Genomic DNA, 22,904 nt, shown 5'->3' on the forward strand with positions numbered 1-22,904 from the left:
CAACGATTTACAAAACAGGATTTTATTGCTCCCTAAACAGGAGTGTTGCCTCTGCTCACTGCCAGCAGTGACAGTGCCCATCCCTCAAAACAGAGGTCATGCATCTGTGCTTAACCTCAGCACTCCTCCTCCAGGAACGCCACCTAACCAGGTTCTCCCTTCCAGGGTGCTGTAATGGAACTGAAGTCAGTCACCTGCAGGGACCCACCTCCATTCTCATATTCAGATGGCTGCCATTTACTTTTAATTCCTGGGGCTGGGTATACTCTGTGCTTAAAAAGCCTTTACTTTCTTGTAACTGTGCCTCTGACCTCCTGCATACATGGAATTACATGGGCTGTAACTTGTTTAAGTTTGATGGAGATCGCTTTTAAATTGAAGAAGCACTTGCCACAAACAGATACATCAGTGCATTTCCGGCTGTGAACGTGAGCCCAGTGTTGGCTACATCATAGGGTTAGATACACCCGAGCTCTGTTTAAGCTACTCTTAGACATAGCAGTGCAGGGCTCAGGGGCACGGCTGTCTTGATAAGCAGGATGCCATAGCCCTTGGTGGCCTCACAGCCACCCTGCTGGAGTGCTGCTGGTCCTGGTGCTGGGTGGTACTGGCACTGCACACAGGAGGTAGAGCCCCAGCTTCAGCATCAGCACACCCAGCGAGCAGAGGACCAGATCCTCAGTTAGTGTAAATCTGCAGAGCTCCATTAAAACCTGTGGAGAGGCCCTGATTTACAGCGGCCGAACATCTGGGCCCAAGTTCTTTTTCTTTTGGTTACCAGCAGAATTAAATAGAAGTACATACAATTATTTATTGTAGGTGCCGTGGCAGCATCTCAAAGCTTGACTGTAAATCAGGACACTAGTGTGAAAGGGACCGTGTGAACACATAACAAAAAGACAGTCCCTGCCTAAAGGAACTTACAGCCTAATTAATATGATATTTAGTGCATTGATAGGTACAGCTGGACCTGACTGCCTCTTAGGAGTAGTTTTTAAAGCGGCAACACAAAAAAAGGCCTAGGTTTGTTTCCACCTGATGATAAAGAGGCTGGTTAGCATCAGTGTCTCCCTGAGAATAATGTGTTCTTTTACATCATTTCTATGGCAGACTGGAGACCAAGGACATGCAGTTTTAAAGGGCTAGTGGAGAAGGAGCCTTCTATTCAGTTCTGAATGCAGAAGAAAGGCAGCAGCTGTGGGAACTGTAGCACGCATGCCTGTACATTTGCACTGCATAACTGCTGGGCTGGCTGAGGGTATGTGAGCAAGATAGTCTTAGCGTAATCTAGCAAGATAGTTTTACATAGCAGTTATTCTGTATTTATTTTACCTTTCCAGGTTTTGTCAATTTTATCTATGAAGACTAGTGAGTTCCAGCAAACTCAGGAGCAAGCCAGCCATGGACTTGCTATAGTGGAGGCTTTCCTGCAGATAGCTTTACTGTGATATTTATATATTTTTAATGTTTTCTGTCTTCAAGCCCCAATTTCTAGTTTATGATTTGATTCACATACACAAAATTGTGTTAAAAGAACATTAAAGTCTAACCACATAGTGACAAATCAAGGAAATCTGTAGTTAGGGATATTGTGAGACTTCTAAACTAATCCAAGTGCTAAACCAGCTGAAAATTCAGCCACGTCTGTTAATAATGAGGAGTATCCTTGGTGGCTGTAGGAAAGTTTCTAAGTCTATTTGAAACTATTTTAGACTGGTAAGAGTAGAGTGCACATATATAAAGTTATGTTTTTTTCCTCTTCATGATGATTTCCTTAGTTTTTTATGGCATCTCCTATCTTTCTTTCTCTAGTTGACCCACCTCCAAAATGGTGTGTGTGCCATTTATCACCTCTGCTGGGACGTACTGGGAAGGTACTTAAAGTAAATGCGAATTCAGCCTCATAAACAAGTTTTTGTGTTGTGCCTGAATAGACTCTCTTTAGCCAGCTCACAAATGTGTAGGAGATGAGACCACATGGCAGCCATCCAGTTGGATCACAATAAGAATTTATAGGAAGCGCAGGCATATTAACAATGTCCTGATCCCTTCATACTGCAGGCCTAAGCAAAGCCTGCATTTTCCCTCCTGTGGGACATGGCTGGAGTTTTCATGTTTGCAGTGTCTATTGCAGCTGGGGGGGGGAGGGGGGAGGTAGGTGTGGTGAAGCTGAACACACTGATAAATCATAAATAAAACATCATCAAAAGCTTTTAATAAAGTTGTTACTTTACCAATGCTCATTTCCCAGTCAAACTAAATTCCTCTTTTCCCATATGTAAGAGTATTTACTGTTTAAGAAGGAACTTTTGTGTGTGTGTTCTGTTTGCACAAAACAGAACCACCACGTAACTGAACAAAATTAAAGATTACATGTAAACTCCTCTCTGGTTGATTGTATATGATTTTACCCTGAAATTTATATTTGTATAGAGTCATAGAACTCTAGAACGAAATAAGAATTGTGACAGACGTTCTGGCACGTCCAATGTAAATAAAACTAAAGCAAATGCAACACTGAAATAATGAATTAACAAAAGCAACAAGAGGACACTTCGTAGTTTCTGAGGGCAGGGTCTGTACTCAGGTGCGTTTTTTAGAGATGTCTATCATCACTGAGAGGAAAGAGTGGTTTTTACATCAATTACGTATGTGAAATAATCATGGGAAAATAAATGTAGCTCTTTTTTCCTGCTGAATGTGCCATGCTGCCTAACAAAGGTATATGAATGTTGAAGTTTTATGTGGGTGCATAGAGAGATTAGTGTAGGCATGTACCATAAATCACATAAGTAAATAAATCTGAGCAAGCAGCGCTTGAAATACTTGGACTGAAATACTGCTGACATCGTCAGTGAAAACTCTGCAACAGGGAGAGCCCCAGCCATCTCCCCAAACATCTTTCCTTCCCCTCTTCGCTATGTTTGCATCTCTCATTCTTTATCAGGGCCTGTTGGATTGGGACCCTCGGCCGGCAGCGGTGTCTGCCCTGCTGTACATTGCAGGAGTGGGACAGTGGCTGACGATCTCCACACGGGTTGTTGCTCAGGACCTCAGGATGCGCACAAATGCCTGTGACAGGGAAGGAGGTATGTCGCAGGCCCAGCGGTGTGGCCCTGCAGTGGAGCGGCCTGCCTCAGCTCTCCCACTGGCACTACCACAGACATTCCAGGCCTGCCCCTCCCTCTGCAGTTCCCCATCCATCAACATGGAGCACGCAGGGACCATGGCAGGTAGCACGGCACCAGGAGGACGTTGGTACAGCAGAGTGCTGTGTGGCACCTGTGTGTCTCAGCATCACAGAGATGCAGTCAGTTCTGAGGGATGCAGGAGTGCTTTCACAAAGCCAAGTTCTGCACAAGGGAAAAAGCCCCTCTGTGAGCTAAACCAGTACAAAACGTAGGTAATGCATTTATTTAGTAATCAGCAAATTAGCCTATGTAGTCAGTAAATGCTGAGGCCCAAACTGCTGATAAGATCATTTGCTTTCAGGTGTTTTCTCAATATTGTGCTCAGCATCAAGCATAAATTGAATAGAGTGACCTTTTGATACTGAGTCAAATTGACTGCATTTCCAAAGATTCTGTGGTTTCAATTACCATAAATTTTTGATATTGGGTCCACCACCAGCGCACTGATTCAAGCACAGCAATATCTTATCATAGGTCTTGCTAACACATCTGCAGCACGAAAGCTTACTCTCGGATGAATTTTTGTTTTGTCTTTTCCCCAGAATCAAAGATTACTATCATAGAGAGGAAAGATGCAGTTTACACAAATGAAATTGAAATGGCTTGCAAAATGTGAATGAATTTTGGTCAGAAGATGTAAAATGTGTTACAGGTTGCTAGCTGGATCCTCAGTTTGGGAGATGAATAAGTCAATTAGTAGCTCTTCAGTTTATTAGAAGCTTAATTGCCATGCTGTAATGGAAACATCTGAACTGCAACAACTCGTTAGAAGCAATAAAACAAGTGACTTTGTGCTAGAAGAATATTTAGTAGGCTCTTTTAAACTGACATGTTTAGTTTATAGCAAAAAGGTTAGATTTTTCACCTGAAAAGATAGTCTGTCTTACAGGAGCTATAGCAGCATTGCTTCAGGTGATCAGGGGCAAGATCTTAAAGAGAACCCTATTTGCAAATGGTCTGCGCCTTGGCTTGAAGTGGTGCTGCTTTAATTCCAGATGCTTGACGGAAGCCTTGCAATGTCAGGTCACTGCCTTTTCAGAGGGAAAATAACCCAAGTTCGGATACCAGAAATAAACATGAGAAGTTTCTGAGACCACAAAAATACACTGTATTGAGTATATGGGTAATAATAAGTAGTTATTTCTGTATTGTTACTTTTTTTGTGAATAATGCCTTATGCTTGGAAAATGCCTGCACTTTGAAAGCAAGCAGAGCAGAGTTTCACTGAGTGTGTTCTCTGTGCTTGTACACCCCATGAGGTGATCGGGGTGGCTGGGGTGGTGAGCCATACCTACAAAACCACAGCCAAACCATTGCTGCCACTGCTGGCTGACAGAGCAAGGTTGCGGCTGCTGTGCTAGGCAGCCCTCAGTTCTTGTTGCAGCATGGATGACAAGGCTCTTTTGTGGGTCTGATGTCCCATCCAGGGACCTGACTGATAGCCAGGCATTGCAGCACCTGTGCTATGTATAACTGCACTAGTTATTTAACAGCATCTGGGGAAAGTGGGATAGCAAGTAATGCACAGAGGTATATGGGTACCCTATCTCCAGAAACCCAGCTGCACCCAGCTGCAGTGAGGCTTCTGCGTCAGTGCTAGGATGCACTATGTCAGGCAGATGTGAAACATACGTGGTCCAGGGGTTGGGCAGTGGGACTGCTCAAGTCAGAATGTGATCTCTTAGTTCAAGTGGATTTTGCCTACAGGTGATGTGAGGAGCATGAGTACACCTGTCTCCTTCAAGAAGTGATCTCTTGTTTCCTTCCCATACCCTAAAGGCATTTGCACAGGGGTGGTGATAATTAATCCCCACATTTCTACTACATATAAAGAAACTTGGCTGTAATTTTCTCCTATTGGGACTCCATTTTGTTTTTAAAGATAATTGATAGCTCTGGACTTAAGCATTTCAATTATGGGAATGTCTCTTGGGGACCAGACTAACAGACCTTGGAAAACTGTTTTAATGCAAATGCATCATGTAGGCTTTTTCTGTAAGACGGTGCGGGTTGCCTAAGGATTTGCAAAGAAGCTGAGCAATAAAATAAAAGTTAAAATAATTTCAAATTATATAATGGCACAAGACTGATTGTGAGCAGGTGGAGTGGAGCACATGGTTTCTCTTCTACCATTGGTTCTTCTTCACTGGGTTGGGGTGTGATTCTTCCTGTCAGCAGCCTCTGGCCTCAGCCCTCATGTTCCTCCAGCTGAAACACATCCACTTCTATCTCCTGATCCCTTCCCTCTGTCTTTTCCTGGGCTTCTACCCAGCCTTTGGCTCCTCGTCCTTGGATGGCAAAGTTTGGTTTGTGGGGCTGGGGCTGGCGCTGGCGCTGAGCTGCTGTCTGCCCCTACCCTGCTCTTTGGGGTGGTGATTGTGAGTTTTTCAGTGCTTCTGAGTCTTGATGCGTGAGAAGGGCTGAGCCCTTCATTTTTCCTGGTGTTTTGAGTCTTAAGGACAAGCTTATTCTAATACGTGTCTTTAAGGAATTAAATCCTGTTGGAAACCCCAGATGTGTTCGCAAGTCATTTTTGTGCTTTTGCAAATAGTGCCATAATGTACTGATATTTTTAGATCACACGGATATTTTGAGCTGGGGGAAAATCTTTTATTTTCTTTGTTAATTACGCTATGAATAGATCTTAGGCTACCAAGGAGAAATGAGTTGGTCTGCTGAAGCGATGTTCCCTTGTGAGTTCAGGTACCCACCTGGCTGCTCTGAATTGCTCACAGAGCTGGCTGCTGGAGCCTTGACAGCTTCTGCCAGCTGCAGATCAGCCCTGAAGTTTCCTGGGCTCTTTACAAAGACATGGCAAGCTGCCACTGCCCCCAGCTCAGGGCTGTGGATGAATAGTGCAGCTTGTGTGAATCAAGAAGGACCTCCACATCATTCACATCATCGATGAAGAAAATTTAGGGTATCATCCTCAATCACTAACTGATTTCACTCCTTGGCAATACAATAAGCAAAAGCTGTGCTTGTAATAACTGCAAATGAAAGGCAGGGAGATGCCTCTGTGAAAAAGAAAAGATTTCTAATATAACGACCTTCACTCCAGACCCTTTTCTGGGGTGAATCAGTGTGCCTGTGCTGATCGCAGATCCACTACAGCAGAGTCCTGGTCCAGGAACTATGTGCACTGGCTTCAGGAAGGGATTGGTAAGGATGGTAATGATGAATGTTCTGAAATTTTGCGGGATTTTTTTAAGGACAAAAAAATCTAAGGAAAAATCACAGCATTGCTCAATGTATGTTCCCAATAGAGATGCCTCTGAAAGACAAGGTGACTGAGTCTCAATGCTGTACTTTTCTGCACGCCAACAACTGGTATTGCAGGCGTGAGTCACTAACCACCAGGTGAATGCAGCTCCATCAATGGAAAGAATAAGCAAAGGAGAAAGAATTATCAGGGGTAGAGGATTTAAATACCTTTGTGTGGGTAAATTATTGCCTCATTTCTTAGATTTTCTCACTGGACAAAGAGACACTATCTCTGGAGACATTTTACTGAAGGCAGAAACCAATTAGAATAAGATTGCTACGCAACTAATAAAGTGTTTTCAGACAGAATTATTTTTAGTGCTGTAGAAATACTAAAGCATTAGAGCAAAACATGTAAAGATATTGAGAAGCACCGTTAGAAACTTTCTGTGGTGTTTAGGTGCCTTGATCACTTGTCTTTGAGGATCAGCTGGTGTTCTGGTAGTTAGCTGCACTAGGCAGCTTTCCCTGTTGTGTTCTCTGGTACACAATGCACAATCTCACTTTTCTTCAGAACGTATCTATTCCAGATGTGCTAGAAACTCTTGCTCAAGCACATGCAATTAGTGTCAGGTTCCTTGCCTGTTTCAGCTGAGTGGAAATGTGCAGGGATCAGAAAAACCCTATGTCCCCTATACCTTTATGTTAAACTAACAACCAAAGGGTTTAAGAAGTTCATGTAGTTGAGAAGTGATGCATAACAGCTTCTACATTAAAAAGTTCCATTACTTTGTAAGATACAATCGTTAAGAAATATTTGCCGTGTGGTTTTACTTTTGGTATTGTCCTCCACCCCATTTTGTTACATGCTGTAGTTCCTTAGGAGGCCTAAATACTTAACAGCTGCTTCTTTAGATTTAGCAAATAATTTCCAGCCCTACTTGGGTTGGATGTTCGGTGAGCAGGTTGGATGACAGTCTGGAACGTGGACTTCCTAGATGACAGTGCTGAAACTGTGAAATATCCTGCATTTGGCCACGGCATTGCTTCTCCCCAGTGCTGTCAACACCAAGACTCAGGCTGTGAGAGCAGAGCAGAAAGTTGCTGCTTCAGTGATTATTACTCAGACAGTGATGTACCCGACTATCCCTGTCTGCATCTCCCCTCAGCCCCATTTCTGCAGTACCTAATAAATGTGTTTCTTTATAAACAGTAATTTAGGACAATTAGGAACAATAGCATAGTTAAACCTTTAAAAGGTTATCTTGCAATGTCATTTTCCTGACTAATGTGTTCCTGCTGCCATGTCATTTGTGAATAGACATGTGTTAGCCAGCTAGTGTGCTTCATCTGTGGTGACTTTGATTTATTTGCTCTGTAAATTGGGACTGAAGCAATAATGGAAACTGACATTAATTGTTTAACAGAGTCCTCTTTGTCACATCCTTTGCTTTCTCTGGGGTGTTTGAATGTTGAAACTTGTACAAAACTAATTGAAATTGCTGTGATGAGGACCAGTGTCCACTCAACTTTCTGTTCTTGAATGTCAGTGCACTTGAATGTCTGTTTAAAGCATGAGAGCTAAGCAGCTAACAGCAAATATCAGGGTTTCTTCTGGCATGCTATTATTGAAGAAGGCATTCCCAGTTAGAAATAGCAGCACTTGGAGCTCTGTTGTTGGCTCTGTGTGCAGAAGCACTCAGCAGAGGGGCAGAGGGCACCTTCTCAGCTGGCCTTGCTGGAGACATTTCTACTGCAGGGGCAGCCAGAGCCCCCCAGAGTGCCCTGGGGCAGCAGCGGAAGGGCTTGCACCCTGCCTGGAGAAGCCTGAAAAGCATACCATTACATTTCATTACACTGCAAAGTGCTTTTTTGCCTAAAAACCTATTTTTACACTTTTCTGAAAGTGATACCATTAATGTTCCTCTTTCCTTCTCAAAAACTGGCAGTGAAGAGCTGGATTTGGAGCAAGTTTTTATTCACAAAGTGGCTTCCCTCCAGTTGTTTCCATGCCCTCTATGCTAGCAGTGGAGTAAAGCATCTGAATCGTCATGACACTGTGTATTTCTGGGTGGTATGGTGGAAATTACTAGATGCATAGCCTTAGACTCTTTTTCTCAGTGGTCAGGCCCCTTTTGGCCTTTTAAGTAAATGCTTCTCCTTAGCATTAGCTTTGCATGAGTGTTTATTTGTTTCTGGGGACAATGCTGTAAGCACCAGAGCAGTCTGTGCTCTGCCACAGCTTTCTAACGAGAACACAGAGTTTGTCTGCAGGAACCCGTGAGGTGTGATTTGGCAGAGGAGCCTGACAGGAGGAACTGTCTGCGTGGTTGATGCTCATCTCTCCTTAGAGTCTGGTGGATGCTGTATTGCAGAAAAAGTCATAGTGAAGGGACGCGCAGATTCACTTGATTTTTTTTTTCTCTGTTCTGAGGTGTTACTGGCAGTGTTTTGATGTTGACTTTTCTAACGCTACTTTTTACAAAAGGGTGAGCTTTTATTTGTCTTGTATATGCCTTGCTAGTTCACTTCTCAAATGTGTGATCTGAACTTCGCTGAAATCTCTTTGTAGTGTGAACCCGGGGCGTGATGAGCCACTGTGAAGTGTGTGGAAAAGCTCCAAACCGGTGGCCCTGCATTTGGATCAGATCTCTGGAATCAGGGAAAGGCTTTTTGTTCATTTTAATAGCGCTAGGATCAGCCTAAAAATCCTAGATAATTGATCTGTCAAGATCAATTTCCACTCTTTTTGAAGAATAAATATAATGATTTCTACACAATTCCATTCCTCAGAACAATTAGTACTCCAAAAAATCTTTACCTTAATAGACTGCTGGGACTATATTTCGTTAAAAAAATTGGGCGGTGTTTAAATTTACTCAATTTGACAAAAAGAAGTCTTGTTTCTGAAATAAGATATGTAGTATAATTTAACATTACAGCCACATCTGATTAGGGATTAATCTACTTTTTATAATTGCAGTTGGAATTAGATAAATGCGTACAATAGCTGCATTGAGCACTCATAAACTACGTAATTCAAAAGGAGAACTTGAAAGGCAACTACTTAATATACATTCTTTTAAAAGAAACCCAGAATCTGCCATTTAGAATATGAGTCTTGCTTGCTAGTGTAATGCCAAAATGCTCAGGAGTTAGAAGTTTTTCCCTTGTTTTGGACCAAGTATTTCCAGAAGTGCGGAAGAGAAATCTTGTCTCTTACGCTGGGCTACGTACGTGAACAAGGTTTGCCAGATTTCTCTGTTAATTCATTTTGGCCTTCTGATTAGCTGTCTTATTCTGTGATTCTTGTAATTTTGTCAGGTCAATTAACTGTCGCTCAGTGTTCAAAGGAGAAAGAAAGAGACAGCCAGGGCTGACACCACTGTTAGGTGCCAGCAGCCTCGGCACATCCTGTAATGCAATCCATGCCTGATTATCTGTTGGTGTTAACGCTGGATTGAGAGAATTGCAGAGGAAAAGTAAACCAGAGCAATACACTGCAAATGCAAAGAGATTTCTCTTAAACAGAGAGCTGGATAATTTTCTTGCACTTAATTGCATCTCCTGAGACACTGTTGCAGGTTACGGTTTCAAGGCAATATTTAATAATGTTTTGACTGCTTTTTCACATACAGAGTCACTGTGTCATTCCTTTTGTCTTCTCACCTGCTTCCACTCTTTTTTTGGTCTCCTCACGTAGAAAATAGATGAAGAGAATGAGGCAAACTTGCTAGCAGTTCTCACTGAGACACTGGACAGCATCCCTGTGGATGAGGATGGATTGCCTTCATTTGATGCACTGACAGATGGAGATGTGACCAATGAACATGACGCCAGCCCTTCCCCGATGCCCGACGGCACCCCTCCGCCCCAGGAGGCAGAAGAGCCGTCTCTAGTAAGAACCCTTCCTACTGTTTAACAGGAATTGGATGTGCCTCTGGCTACCCGCTGCATGGGTATGATGTAGTCACAGTAAGGTCTGGACTTTTCGCTTAGACTGAAAAGGAAAATCAAGTAAAGAACTGAAACTTTAGTGGGGAAGAAAACACACCAAACAGTCATAGGATGACTAATAAGGGAATCCATTAAAAAGTAGATTGAAGAGATTACTTTTGAGTTTCTTGTGCTAATGACTGACACTTTTGCTTATTATTCTGTTCAAATAAGTCAGATAATGTTTTTTAATTTGCATTACATTTCTTGAGGCTGTTTACTATGTATGTTTAGATTTTACTTTGGTGATCTGTAAAGAAATGCCCATTGAGTCTGGTGCACTGCAGGGCTAATTCTGTGCCTTTAACGCTCATTTGACCAGTAGGCACCAGCTTAGCGCTAATCAGGGCAAATCTGAATCTTGGGTGAGGATGTGAGTGAAACCTTACACGCATTTTGTTCTGTAAAGAGAGTTTGAGACAGGATTCTATTTCTGGTGAAATACCTTTATCCCTGAATTCTGCAGTAGTAGAGTCAGGTACAAGCATCCATTATCCTGTTCAAGTTAACTTCTCTGTTTAGATCACAGACTTGTTCTGCTGATCAGATCGCTGAGAATTTCTCTTTGCCTTGGAATCCAAGGCTCCTGCCATTTCTGCTTGCCCTGCAGTATAGTGCAGTAAATGGAACAGAAGTTTGTTGCCAAGCCTCAGAAGAAAATGGAATCTGTTTGCTCTGGGGAATATTGAGCCCTTCCTTCTGTTTTAACGCACTTTGCTTGCTGAAATTGTTGTAGCTAGTTTTAAGCAACAATGCAAAAAATGTAGATAAGTAATTTTAATCCATAAAGATGCATAACTTTACTCTTTTCCTTCCACCTCCTTTTCCCTACATATTTGTAGCTCAAGAAGCTCTTGCTGGCTCCAGCCAACACTCAGCTAAATTACAATGAATGCAGTGGTCTCAGCACACAAAACCATGCAAACACAAATCACAGGATCAGAACAAGCCCTGTGGTTGTTAAGGTACAAACTTAATCTTTGTAATAAGGGGGGGAAAAAGAAAGAAAAAATGTAACATGTCTTTTATGCTTTCAGCAGTCAAGTAAGCAGTAGATCTATATGTGTGGTATTAATCTGCCTACTATCCTGCAACTGCTTCAAAAAACGTGAACAGATTATAGACTGGGTTCCAGAAAATCACCTGAGCTCCTTTATGCTCTGAATATTTCATTTATGCTTTTTCTCTTGGCAGAGTTCAGCTGTAGTCCCACCGTCTGTTACTGTTGCCTACTTTATTGATACACAGAGTAGTAGGGGGTGCGATAAAATTTGCCGATGGGCTGATGTTGTTTATGAGTGACTCCAGGATGCAAGACTGCCATTTTACCAGCTGTCTGGGCTAAGAAAAATTGCACTGGATTCATGGCAAAAGATGTATATCAGCCATTAATTGGAAAGAATGGTGTCTCTGACATAATTCTGTTAGCAGACAGTATTAAACAATGTTTGTCTTGCCATTCACTGTAACTGAAAACGGAGCATTTAGGGGTACTTAAGAGAGTTGTGAATACTGGGCTCAAGCAATCAGCAGCAAATTAAGGTTTAAACCAGCTTATTTTTTTGTTCACAGTAAAGGCGCTGTAGGGTCTTGTTAGTTACATGTTGCTGAGTAGGAACATTGAAATGTTGGAGAAATGAAATAAAAAGCTGCATAAATGTCATTTAGGAATTTCAATGTAATTTTCTTTTCTTGTTCTGCAAACAATTATTCACAGCTCATAGATCTAGTACACTTAGACTGAACACTTCATTGAAAATCTCATCTCTTTAGAAAACCTATATCCATTCTGATAAGGTTCAGTTCACTAATTTTAGCTTTTTTTTCTTTTTTTTTTTTTTTTTTTATTATGCACTGTTTTTAAGACTGAGAATTCGTGGAGCAATAAAGCGAAGAGCATTTGTCAACAACAAAAGCCACAAAGACGTCCCTGCTCTGAACTTCTCAAATATCTGACTACAAATGATGACCCTCCTCAGACCAAACCAGCAGAGAACAGGAACAGCAGCAAAGAGAAATGCACCTCCAAAAGGAAGCCCCATCTGCAGTCTCAGACAAATCACCTGCAAGGTCAGTGTGGGAGCACAGAACATAGCATTGGTTTTGAAGGGAAGCTGAGATACAGTGCTTGTGAATATCCTCATACCTCTTCTGTTCCTTGGATTATTATTGTAAAATCTGCATGTCTTTCTTCTGTATAGAGTTTTAAAATAGTATATTGAATTTAGAATTAGCTAGGTTTAACTTTCAAAGTTTTAATCCTGTCTCTGTTGCCCCCAGCCTCAGAAAAGGAACCTCAGGAAAAAAAATAAGTTTAACAAACACTACATGTTAATATATCAAGCTAGCTGGAGATATTTATTCACAGAGTACTGTACCACTAAGAAATCATTATACCCCTAAACAAGCTGGGCAGGCTGGTTCATTAGTGAGCTTCTTTCTTTTTGCCAGTGTAAAACCGAAGGCATTGTTAACCTGCCACATCGTCCTTAAGAGACAATAAATAGCGCTCTCACTGCTACAGAATAAGCAATAAATGTGTCATTCCTGTTAAAGCTGGAATGCTGGTTTGTAATTTTATTTTGTAAATAGTTGGAAGTTTAGCTACCATCCTGATCTTTCTCTCTCTTTAGATTCTTTATGGCCAAAACTAAAGACTTGCGTTGACTTTTAGTACCCTCTGATGCATAAAGAACTGGACTATATTACAAGTAGCTTCAATGGCAGAGAAGCAAGAACTTAGAGACTCCTCTTCTGCTTTCTCTCCCCCTCCTCCCCTGCCTGTTTTCCCAAGATAAAGAACTGTAAAAGCTTATGAGCCCAAAGGGAGCTTATTTAAAGTTACTCTTACTTGAAAATACATCTGTGGATATACTGGTCTGGCATCTAGAAAGCCAGGTACCTATCTCAGTAACATCGGTGCAAATCCTGGATGACTCCTCTGAAGCCAGTGGAAGTCATCCAGCTGCAACAGAGATCAGCATATAACCCACTACATGTTGCTCTGGGGTTTTTAAAGTGGGAATTCTGAACTGTGTATGTTTTTGTCCTTTTCTCACTCCCTCCTCCTGCTTTTTTAGCCTCCATCAAGTCTGTTCTTTCACTCTTCATTAGGAGGTATAAGCAAACTTAACAAAACGATCTTTCCTTCCCATCATTAAATGCCCTGCTACAGCAGTGTGTTCTGACATCTAAAGTATAGTTTTCTCCATTATGGTTTCAAATTCTCTGAACAGTGTTTCTCGTAAGAAAGAAATCCAGCTATCCCTAGAGCTTCTTGAATGCCAACTGCCACTCCTTCTGGCTGGTCTCAGCAGACTGCTTCAGAGCAAAATCCTGATTGAAGTGTTCATCTCAAACCTGGGTCTTGTACTGCGTGGGTTGTGGAACCAGGCATAGGCCTGACAGACACTACCCGGGGCTTTATTAACACTGCTGGGTGCAATAAAGCATGTCACATGTAAGATATCTTATACACACATATGTTATACATAGGTGTATGTGCACATGTACATAAATACTGGTTATAAAACCTTGCTGTTAGATAAGTGCTGTATTTTTCCCCAAATTGTACGGATCTCATGCAAAGAAACAAAGCAAAGTGGGTTGTGACAACAGCGTAAAAGGAGAAGTTAGGAAAGTCCTAAAAGTACATGCAACCAACTCACCAGTGAGTATCAGATGACTGTGTCTTCTGTGGTATTGCAGGTGAAATTACAGGCAGAGAGAAATGGTTCTCTTTTTATAATTCCTGCAGTTTAATTTACTGACTTCTGAAATGTTTTTCATCAAATTTCTCTCACACAATAGTATATGACTTCAATGTCAATGAATGTGCATATGATACAAATACAAGAATATAATGCTTTCAGCTTGGACAGTTGCTTCGTGCAGAACTGACCTCGCAGACTGGACTGGTATTCTCGGACGTACAGTCATTTCTTTATACATTTAATCAAAACTAAAAATATTGTCTCCTTCTGTTTTAACAGATAATCAGGGTCTGATATTTTCTTTCAAAGTTAGGGAAAGCTCACAAAAGATAAGAGAAATGATATTTTCCTTTAGGGTTATTGTTGCAAACACATTGCACACCCACAGGAATGTCCACAAACCCATTCATGCCAAAGATCATCTGTGGTTTTACATTGAAATTTGCCTATGAGGAAATGTAGTTATTTTGAACCTGAATGTTTTCAATTTACAGGAATGAGCAACTTCATGTCAACTCTTTTAAATACAAATAAAACACACTATGATAGACCTTGAAACTCTAATAAACAGGCACCATGGAAAATGATATTGGCTAAATATTTACAGTGTCAGTGGCTGTAAATGAGGATGAATCCTTTACAGGAGTCCTGTTTGGTCAAGACCATGTGTAGCAATACGAAAAATGAAGGGTGTTTTGGTATACGAATTTCTCAGTGAGAGGGCTTAATAATATCTGCCTAAGTGAATACAGAGGAATGTGAGATAACACCTGGGTGCTGTGCCTAGCATTTCAGATTTTATACATCTATACATTCTGATCTGCCTCTCTATATGAGAGCTAGGAAGGGACTTTTTGGAAGCTTAAATAACTCCTAGACATTCAGCTTTCGTAGAAAGCCCAAGCTGGGTAAGCGCATGTCGTTTTTGTTCTCAGAAACACAGTAGGAGCATTTGTTTGTACAGACTTTCTTCCTGAGCCTTTCGGTCAGGTCTATTCTTTTTAGCCAGTTTTACCTCTAGGTAGCCACTGGCAACAGTCACAAACATTAGTATCCTAGGTGTACGGAAAGTACACGCTAAGTTGTCATCTTACAGTTGGTCTTACGGAAACCTTTTTTATGCACGGATCAGTGGCAGTGTGGGATCAGACACATAACCCGTTTTGGTGCATTTCCTTACTCTGGCAATGAATTCTGAGGAAGGTGAACCTAAGGTGAACACCTGAGTTTCCTTTTCTAAGTTTCAGATAGGGAGGAGGAGGAACAATATGCAGCTCTTGAGAATTGAGTTAATTTTTTAAAAATGTAATATTACTCCAGGAATGCTCTAGAGCTTATAAAAGTAATCAATTTGCATATAAAATCCTTTAATGTCGATGGGAGCTCCAAGCCTGGAATGAATACGAAATACGCAGTAGTGACACTCTGGACAAAAGATCTGCAGTGCAGAAGTGTTCAAGGGGAACATTTTGTCTTAAGTAATTAATTTGCAGAAGAGATCCCCTGCTGTTTTTCTTGGTACAATGCTCTCTGCATTTAAGCATCAATCTAACTTCTGAAAAGTAAAATTTGCAAGTAATATTATTTTTAATTTTAAACATTTTTCTGGCAATTAGAAGAATCTTAGTTGTATTACAGTATCCTAGTTCTTGGCTTGCTTTGAGGAAATACAAGCTTGCATGAATAAAAGCTTCAAAGACTTGTATTTTTATAGCTAGAGCTTTGTTTTTTTTTTTTGTGTATGTTGGGATTGTAGTGCTGAGATCGTCAGCCTCATTTTTAACCATCTGTGACTGAATCCATGGCTTGTCATAGTTTGCAGGATAATTTGCAGAAATTTGGACTATAGCAAGTTGGACTCTGGCCTCATAAAAACAACCTATTCTCAGTGCTACATATAAAATTGTATACTGTAGAAGTAAAATTAACTGAATATTCATAACGTTCTGTTACTTCGTAGTTATTCTGCTGCTCTTGTTTCCAAATAAAATGTGGAGTGTATTCTAAATTAAATCTAGGAGAAAATAACATTTTCATGGTGTATCCTGTAGATTTCTTCACTGATTTTTAACATGTACCACTCTTCTTCTGAAAGGTTCTTGGCATTTGGGCTATGTGCTGTATTTCAGAGGTACAGTAATTGATGTAAATCATTGCTGAAATTTAGATGCCCTTTTTGTGCCAGTGATAAGGAATCGGGATGAGTCTCCTTATTTATCCAAAATATACAGAAATGGCTATTGAACAATCAGAGCCCAGTCCTAACTGACTAATAGGGGATTCTATCACCAAAATAAAAAAACAACTTTTTAGTATATGTTATGGAGTGCTTAAATATTCCATAATCATTTTCTTTTTTCCCTTTAGCCAAACCAACAAGTTTATCACTTCCGTTGACACCTGAGTCTCCAAAGTAAGTAGTAAAAAGTGCAAACATTTATAAAAGGGAGGGGGATCTAATACATTTTGGCTACAGCAACTCCATTTCAGCTTGTTTTTATAAATGTGCCCTGTCTTCCAGTGATCCCAAGGGTTCCCCATTTGAGAACAAGACTATTGAACAAACCTTAAGTGTGGAACTCTCTGGAACTGCAGGTGAGAAATGGGTAGGGTTAGCTCTTCCTTTAAGCACGGTTTGGTGTGTGTTTGTTCATTTCAATATACAGCACATACACTGAGATCTTACAGAGGTCTCCGGGAGATTAATTTCAGAGCAGTTTGCGTTGACTTTTTATCCAGTTACCTGAGAGGGAATGTGTTTGAAAATATTGCTCCAAACCTACACAAGAGAGCATAATTTCTGGAAAAATATGAATGAAACCATTTATCTGTTATACTTCCCCATTTCCCCATAGATTTGTGTACTGCTGAGCACCATCTTTCAAAGACAAACCCCACAGCAGAGTGTAATCGATGTTACAGATGGAAAAGTTATGTCATCCAGTCTGTCTCCAGGCCAGTCTCGGGCTGTACTTGACTGCATGTTTCAGTGCTTTGTCAATTCTAGATTAATATGTCACAAATAACAGCTTTCTCCTCTGCAACTGAAAAACTATTCCATATCTTAAATGTAATTTTTTTAAATTGGTATTCGTTTTATGTTCTTACTTTCTCTTTATTTCTCCCATTAGCACACTTCACATCACCTCTCTTCTGTCCTCCTCCTCCTGTCTGGCCCGTGGTGTTTTTCCTTTTGAAGATATGTAGATTTTTTATCATGTGCAGCTTCAGTTGATATGTCACCCATTACTCTCATTTAATTCATCTGCTCTTTCCACAAAAGCCAATTCATTCAGATCTCAGATCTGTTATATTGCTTTCCTCTGACCACTCTTTTGCCTCTGTTTTCCTGAAACGTCCAGAACTGAGCACAAGAGCACATGTTGAGCTCCACCTGAGCTACAGCCAAGAATGTTTTCTTTCATGGTCTTGTAATACTGCAAAAATAAGTACTCGGCAAGTGTTTCTCACAGCAGCACGTATATAATATCTAGCATTTTGGAGGGGGTATTGCAGAATAGATTTTACAGTACTGAGGGCATCTTGAGGCCCCCTTCAGTTCCATGGCAGCTGTACACAAGAGGAGGCCTAAGCTCTCAGTCTATGTATGTACCTTGGGCAGTCGCTTTCACCTCCCCGCAACCATCACGTCACTTTTTCAGAAACTTCATTAATTCAGCATTAAAACATGCCCACTTTCCTCTGACATGTCCTGAAAATCTGCAGTCTTCATCATTCCTCTAGTGACAAAATGCAACATCCTTGCAACACACCTTCCTTTTGCAAAACTGATACAGACATGGCAAAATTCACAGTATGCAGCAGGATAATCCCATTCAGTGCCAACAAGCCTGAAGCATGGAGAAGTCTTTTTTTGTCATTACAGGAGAGCAAATCTGCATGAAAGTGCATGTTTGGAGGCACACTGGTGAGTCAGTGCTTAGTGCTACCAACTGGAAGGGGCAGATAAGGTGACGATAGTGGAGTTGTTCAGGCAGCAGCTGAGATCACTGAAGGGAGCAGTGCTTTCTTCCAGACAGAAAGACAGCAGTCTGCTCTTCACATCAGCTGGCTGGACAGAAAATGGGAGCCAGTCTGACCTCTTGATGGTCCTCTAGTCTTACCTCAAGAATGGCAATGGGAATGGGCCTGGTGTTAGTGAATTCACTGCATTGTGTCTGCTGTGCATAGAGGAGGCAATGGAACAACTTTGCTGTTGTTTTAGATAATATAACCAGGAAATGTAGCAAATTTAAAAATGCAACAGAGGCTGTGAGATAACAACAGCATTATCCTATGAAAATATGAAATTATACCCCCTGGAAATAAATCTAGCTAGAAAATTAACTGATGATAATCAAGAACAGGAACTGCTGGAGCACATGTGGCCAGGGAGTTCGGGCAGTGTTTACAAGCAGTGTAGTTGATGGTGGCTGTTGGTCCTCATGTTGCACTTGCTCTGTTCTTCAAAATACCTGGTGAGAAGGTTTCAGGAGATTGCCTTTCATCACTTGACAGCTGTATTAATCTCTGCCTTCAGATATACATAGATTTTATATTTGTATGTGTATATAAATCTATAGAAAAATGAATGATTGTGCATGAATTCCTCTTCAACTCATTTATTTGGATTACAATAGTGCTTTTTGTCATGAGTCATGAGTTTACTTGTGCTGGATGTAGACATAACAGGAACAACCTCTAGTACTGAAGAGCTTAAAGTGTATGTGAGTAAATCAAGGAAAAATTGGGACCCATTTCAGTAAAAACAACAACAACAAAAGAATAAAACTGTGGCAGTAGTAATTAATAATACCTTGGAGTTCTATAGTGAGACCCTAGCAGCTCCTCATTATATCCAGGTAACCACATTGTTCATTGTCCTTATATAGGGCAACTTGCACTGTATTCTGTAATTTACGTAGGAGTTGCCTTGATCTCACTGACAAATTAAAAAAAAAAAACCATTAGTAGTGCTGCTCGCACTATCGAAGCACAAAATATCTTAATATAAGTAGCAGCTCCCTTTTTCTCTCTGCTGAAAACAGCACTGGTTCCCTCACTGATGAATTAACTATTGAGTAGAAAAATAAACACATTTCCTGCACTAACCATCAGTCTTTGTCACGTATACATTTTGGACTCACATATCTAAAGTCAGACTGAATCCGTTCCCTTGCCAAAGCTCTATCTTGCTTTAGAATGGATTTGTTAGTACTTGTGAGTGTAACTATGTCCTCCCTAAAACTGTCCAAACATTTGTCAAATATTTGTCAAATTATAAAGAACAAATATCTTTTAAAGTGTTTTCAAGGGAAGATGTGTAAGAATGTACAAATTCTTTGAGTGCACTTTGAACAAATAAGTCTATCTAAAATCACAACTCCTGTAGCTAGTTTCTAGTGCTATTTTGTGGAAAATGGATCAGAACGTCATGATATGGAGATGATGATAAACTAGTGGATAAAATTTCTGCATAAGGTGAGTCTTATTCTGAGTAAGGGTCTTCATCCCTTTTTCCGCAGCTAGCTGCAGTGCAAGTGCTTTGCTAAGAAGCCATGGGCTGGAACCTCTCTGGTATCTTCCAGGGTCATGGGAGGTTTTTGTGTTACTGGAGGACTCTCTTCTCTTTGGAACCTGTCAGGCTGAGGAGGTATCTGCAGACACAGGAGGGCGACTCACCTTTGAAGTGACAGCATTTCTCTTGAGGATTGAGGGCTCCTCCAGGAAGTTAAATGGCATGGCTTTTTGCCCTTTTAGGTCTTTCAATGCCTTTTAAAGCTTTCATTCCTAAATACCCAAAGACATCATATAAATGCATTAAGTGAGTTTACATGCTTAAGATTTTACTGCCATACAACCAGCAGTCAATAACTGGAAGGCTATTTCCACCTTCCTGTCTTCAACAGGTGACTTAGCGAGAAGTCTCTCACTAAGATCCTTGTAATTTACCTGAATATAAAACTCCAGTCTCCCTTGGGTGCAAAATTTGATCTTTCCAAAAAGATGGTGGAAAAGGCAATATGAGCATGATCAGCTTGAATAGTGATTTGGAATTCATGAGCATCCTTGAGGATACTTAAACCCTGCTATCTGCCCACCTCTAGATCTGAGTTACCTCTTAGTTGTCAGAACAAATACTTCAGATCTATCGTATAAGAACTTGTTTGACCTCAGAATGATTTCTGATGAAATGAGAGATGCAGAGAGTTGTCTGGGGGAATAAAATCTAGTGAATTATTAGATATTTTCAGGAGTCTGTATTTATTCTCTGCAGCACTGACAACAAGATTAAACTGAATACTAAACAAGCATGTAGTTTTTTATTATATGATGGCTATTTAATTTTATTACATTTTCCTGGCTTCTGCACTCTTATGCCACACAAAAACTCCTCTGATTCTTTTTTTACTGAATTGAGCTGTTACCATGTGTTCAGTGTTTTTAGTGGCCTTAAATAGTGTTTCCCTTGACAGTCCGTTTTCAGACTTTAAAAGTATAAAGAAATCATTTTCTATGCCTCTCAAAAGCCCAGTGCACATACAGGGAGGTTGCACAGCTGTGTTCCCCAAAAGATACTCATCCCCCTGCCAAAGCACAACAAACATCATCGAGTGTTTAAACGCCTACAGTTACAGTTGAATTTTAGGAAGATTGGTGTCTGGTTAAAACATCATTGCAAATGAATCCTAAAAAGTCAAGATGTCACATTTTATGCAAACGCATTCCCTTAATTTCTGATTATCAACTTAGCTGAACTAAATGAGTTAACTAAGGTAGCTGGGTTTTTTTTAGTGCACTTTTGGTATGCATCACAAGTACTTGCACTCTCTCTGAGACTTTTCTTGAAAGGAGTCACTCAGGGAGGTGGTGGGGCCAGCACAGGGAAGACTGTGCTGGGTTGGCAGCAGAGTTCACAAATTGATAGACACTATTTTTGAGCGCAAGATGAGTGAGTTCACACTACACAGACAGAGCAAGGCAAAGTGCAAACGTACCATTTACTGAAGCCATTCAATTAAACAAAAGTCCCTACAACGAAAATGGTTTTATAGCATGTCATGAAAAAATACTTGCCTTTTACTTTAAAAAGAAAAAAGACTGTTTAAGGGGGGTGATTGTAGAGTATGTACCACTTCTAACAGATTTGCTGTGCAGAAGTACATAAGTGTGACTGATGTAGAGGTACTTGTTTATTATAGAGCACATTTCAATGCAGTAATCATAAATATTGCTAAGGTTGTGCTCTGTTGAAATATGACCTACATACTCTTGATTGTTTGTGTTACGTGATTTGTCTGACACCCATTACATTCTGGGTAATGGCAGCCATTTGTTGCTGTGCACAGCAGGCTCTTTTGACAAAAGAAAATAGGCAGCAATAAAAAAGCTATAGTCTGAATTACATTCTGCACAGTGCTGCACTGCTGAGAGTTTGTGCAAGTGTGTTAACAATGCTCTGAACTGCCTCTTGTCAGCCTTCAGCCTGTAATGGCCATCTGTCCTTCCATAAATCTGTCAAAACCTGCTAAGTTCAAGAGAGCACAGAATATACCTTGTACTGTCAACGCTAAAATGTACACTTTTGCAGAGAAATTGGCGTGTATGAAATAATGCAAAGGTTATAGAATACTGTAACACTTGATTTAGGATCATGGCCTGAAGTGAGGATTAGCAGTGATTAGTGTAATGATGAGCAGAAGTGACACCAATGAGCAAATGTGCAGCCTCACCATTTTCTCAGAGTTCACATTTTGGGCACTGGTCGTGGGACATGCTGAAGGTAGATTCTGTAGCGCTGACTTAAACAAGAACCAATTCAAAACTTTGCTCCTTCTTCATCCCCCAGTGGAAGTTTGTTCAAAAGTTAAACGAAGATTTTTCAACTTGTATCTGTTTATACTTGCTTGTGTGCTTCCTGCTTCTGCTGAAAACCAGGAAAAGAGCCAAAATGCCACGAGGAAGTCCTTTCTTAGGATGTCCCCAGCACAATTTTGCCAGCAAAAGAAGTGCCAGTAAATTTGGCTCAATCTGTACTTTTGGAAGGGTTTTTTATTGTTGTTGTTATTTTTTCCCCTCCCGTCCAAAGGCTGTTGGACTCCTCATTGGGCTTTTGGAAACTGTTATGTTCTGTGTGTAGTTTGCTTTCTGCCAGGGCTAGCTTTAAAGAAATGCAAATGGAAACAATATTTTGTTTTGAATGTTAGATTATATCTTGGGTTTCTTGTACTGAAATTTTCATGTGTGCAGATATTTGAGACATTTACTGTGAAGTGGTTGAATTTTATGAGGATGGGCTGGAATTAATATTGTCGTACTTCATTCTTTCTTTAAAGCTACATCTGAAAATTCAGTAACTAACTCCAGGTCTTTTCTAGGGCTATATTATTTCATGACTAGAAGTGCTAATTCTTGTTGTTGTTGTTGATTTTAATTTAGAAAACAGTTCTTACTTACTCAGATCTTTCTTGAATTTTTAGATTTTTAACCCAGAAATGATTACTGAAGAATTTTGAAGAGGACTGATCATTTTGCCAAAATTTTGTTTAGTAGACAGAAATATTTGTTAGTAAGGAGATAGATACGGTGTGAAATCTATGCTGCTGAATCAAATGAATTTTTGGGAAGGAAATGAAAATTGAGAACAAATTAGAGGAAATAGTTGATGACTTGACACAAAACTGTTTCAGTTTTAAATTCACATTTGGGCTAACTAGACTTACAACATCTTTGCTTCTCTGACTATGGTGGCATTAGGCGAAGTCTTTACATAACCATGGGTTGTTCATAACCACTTTTT

The 22,904-nt window shown here is 40.5% G+C and overlaps 1 protein-coding gene across 2 annotated transcripts in view; it reads left to right on the top strand.

Annotated features, from left to right (window-relative positions):
• Positions 1-22,904, top strand: part of PPARGC1A (PPARG coactivator 1 alpha) — a 63,466-nt gene that overhangs the window by 22,151 nt on the left and 18,411 nt on the right. Inside the window, exons 4-9 of one of the 2 annotated variants that reach the window (XM_021395734.1) lie at positions 2,948-3,089; positions 10,099-10,293; positions 11,234-11,356; positions 12,257-12,461; positions 16,472-16,517; positions 16,626-16,699. In XM_021395734.1, the coding sequence (XP_021251409.1) occupies positions 3,069-3,089; positions 10,099-10,293; positions 11,234-11,356; positions 12,257-12,461; positions 16,472-16,517; positions 16,626-16,699 (664 nt within the window). In that variant the 5' untranslated portion in view covers positions 2,948-3,068. The remainder of the gene's footprint in view (positions 1-2,947; positions 3,090-10,098; positions 10,294-11,233; positions 11,357-12,256; positions 12,462-16,471; positions 16,518-16,625; positions 16,700-22,904) is intronic. The other variant, XM_021395733.1, reaches the window with a different exon arrangement.

Source organism: Numida meleagris, chromosome 4 (genome assembly GCF_002078875.1).
Source record: "Numida meleagris isolate 19003 breed g44 Domestic line chromosome 4, NumMel1.0, whole genome shotgun sequence".
In the NCBI taxonomy this organism is placed as follows: Eukaryota; Metazoa; Chordata; class Aves; order Galliformes; family Numididae; genus Numida; species Numida meleagris.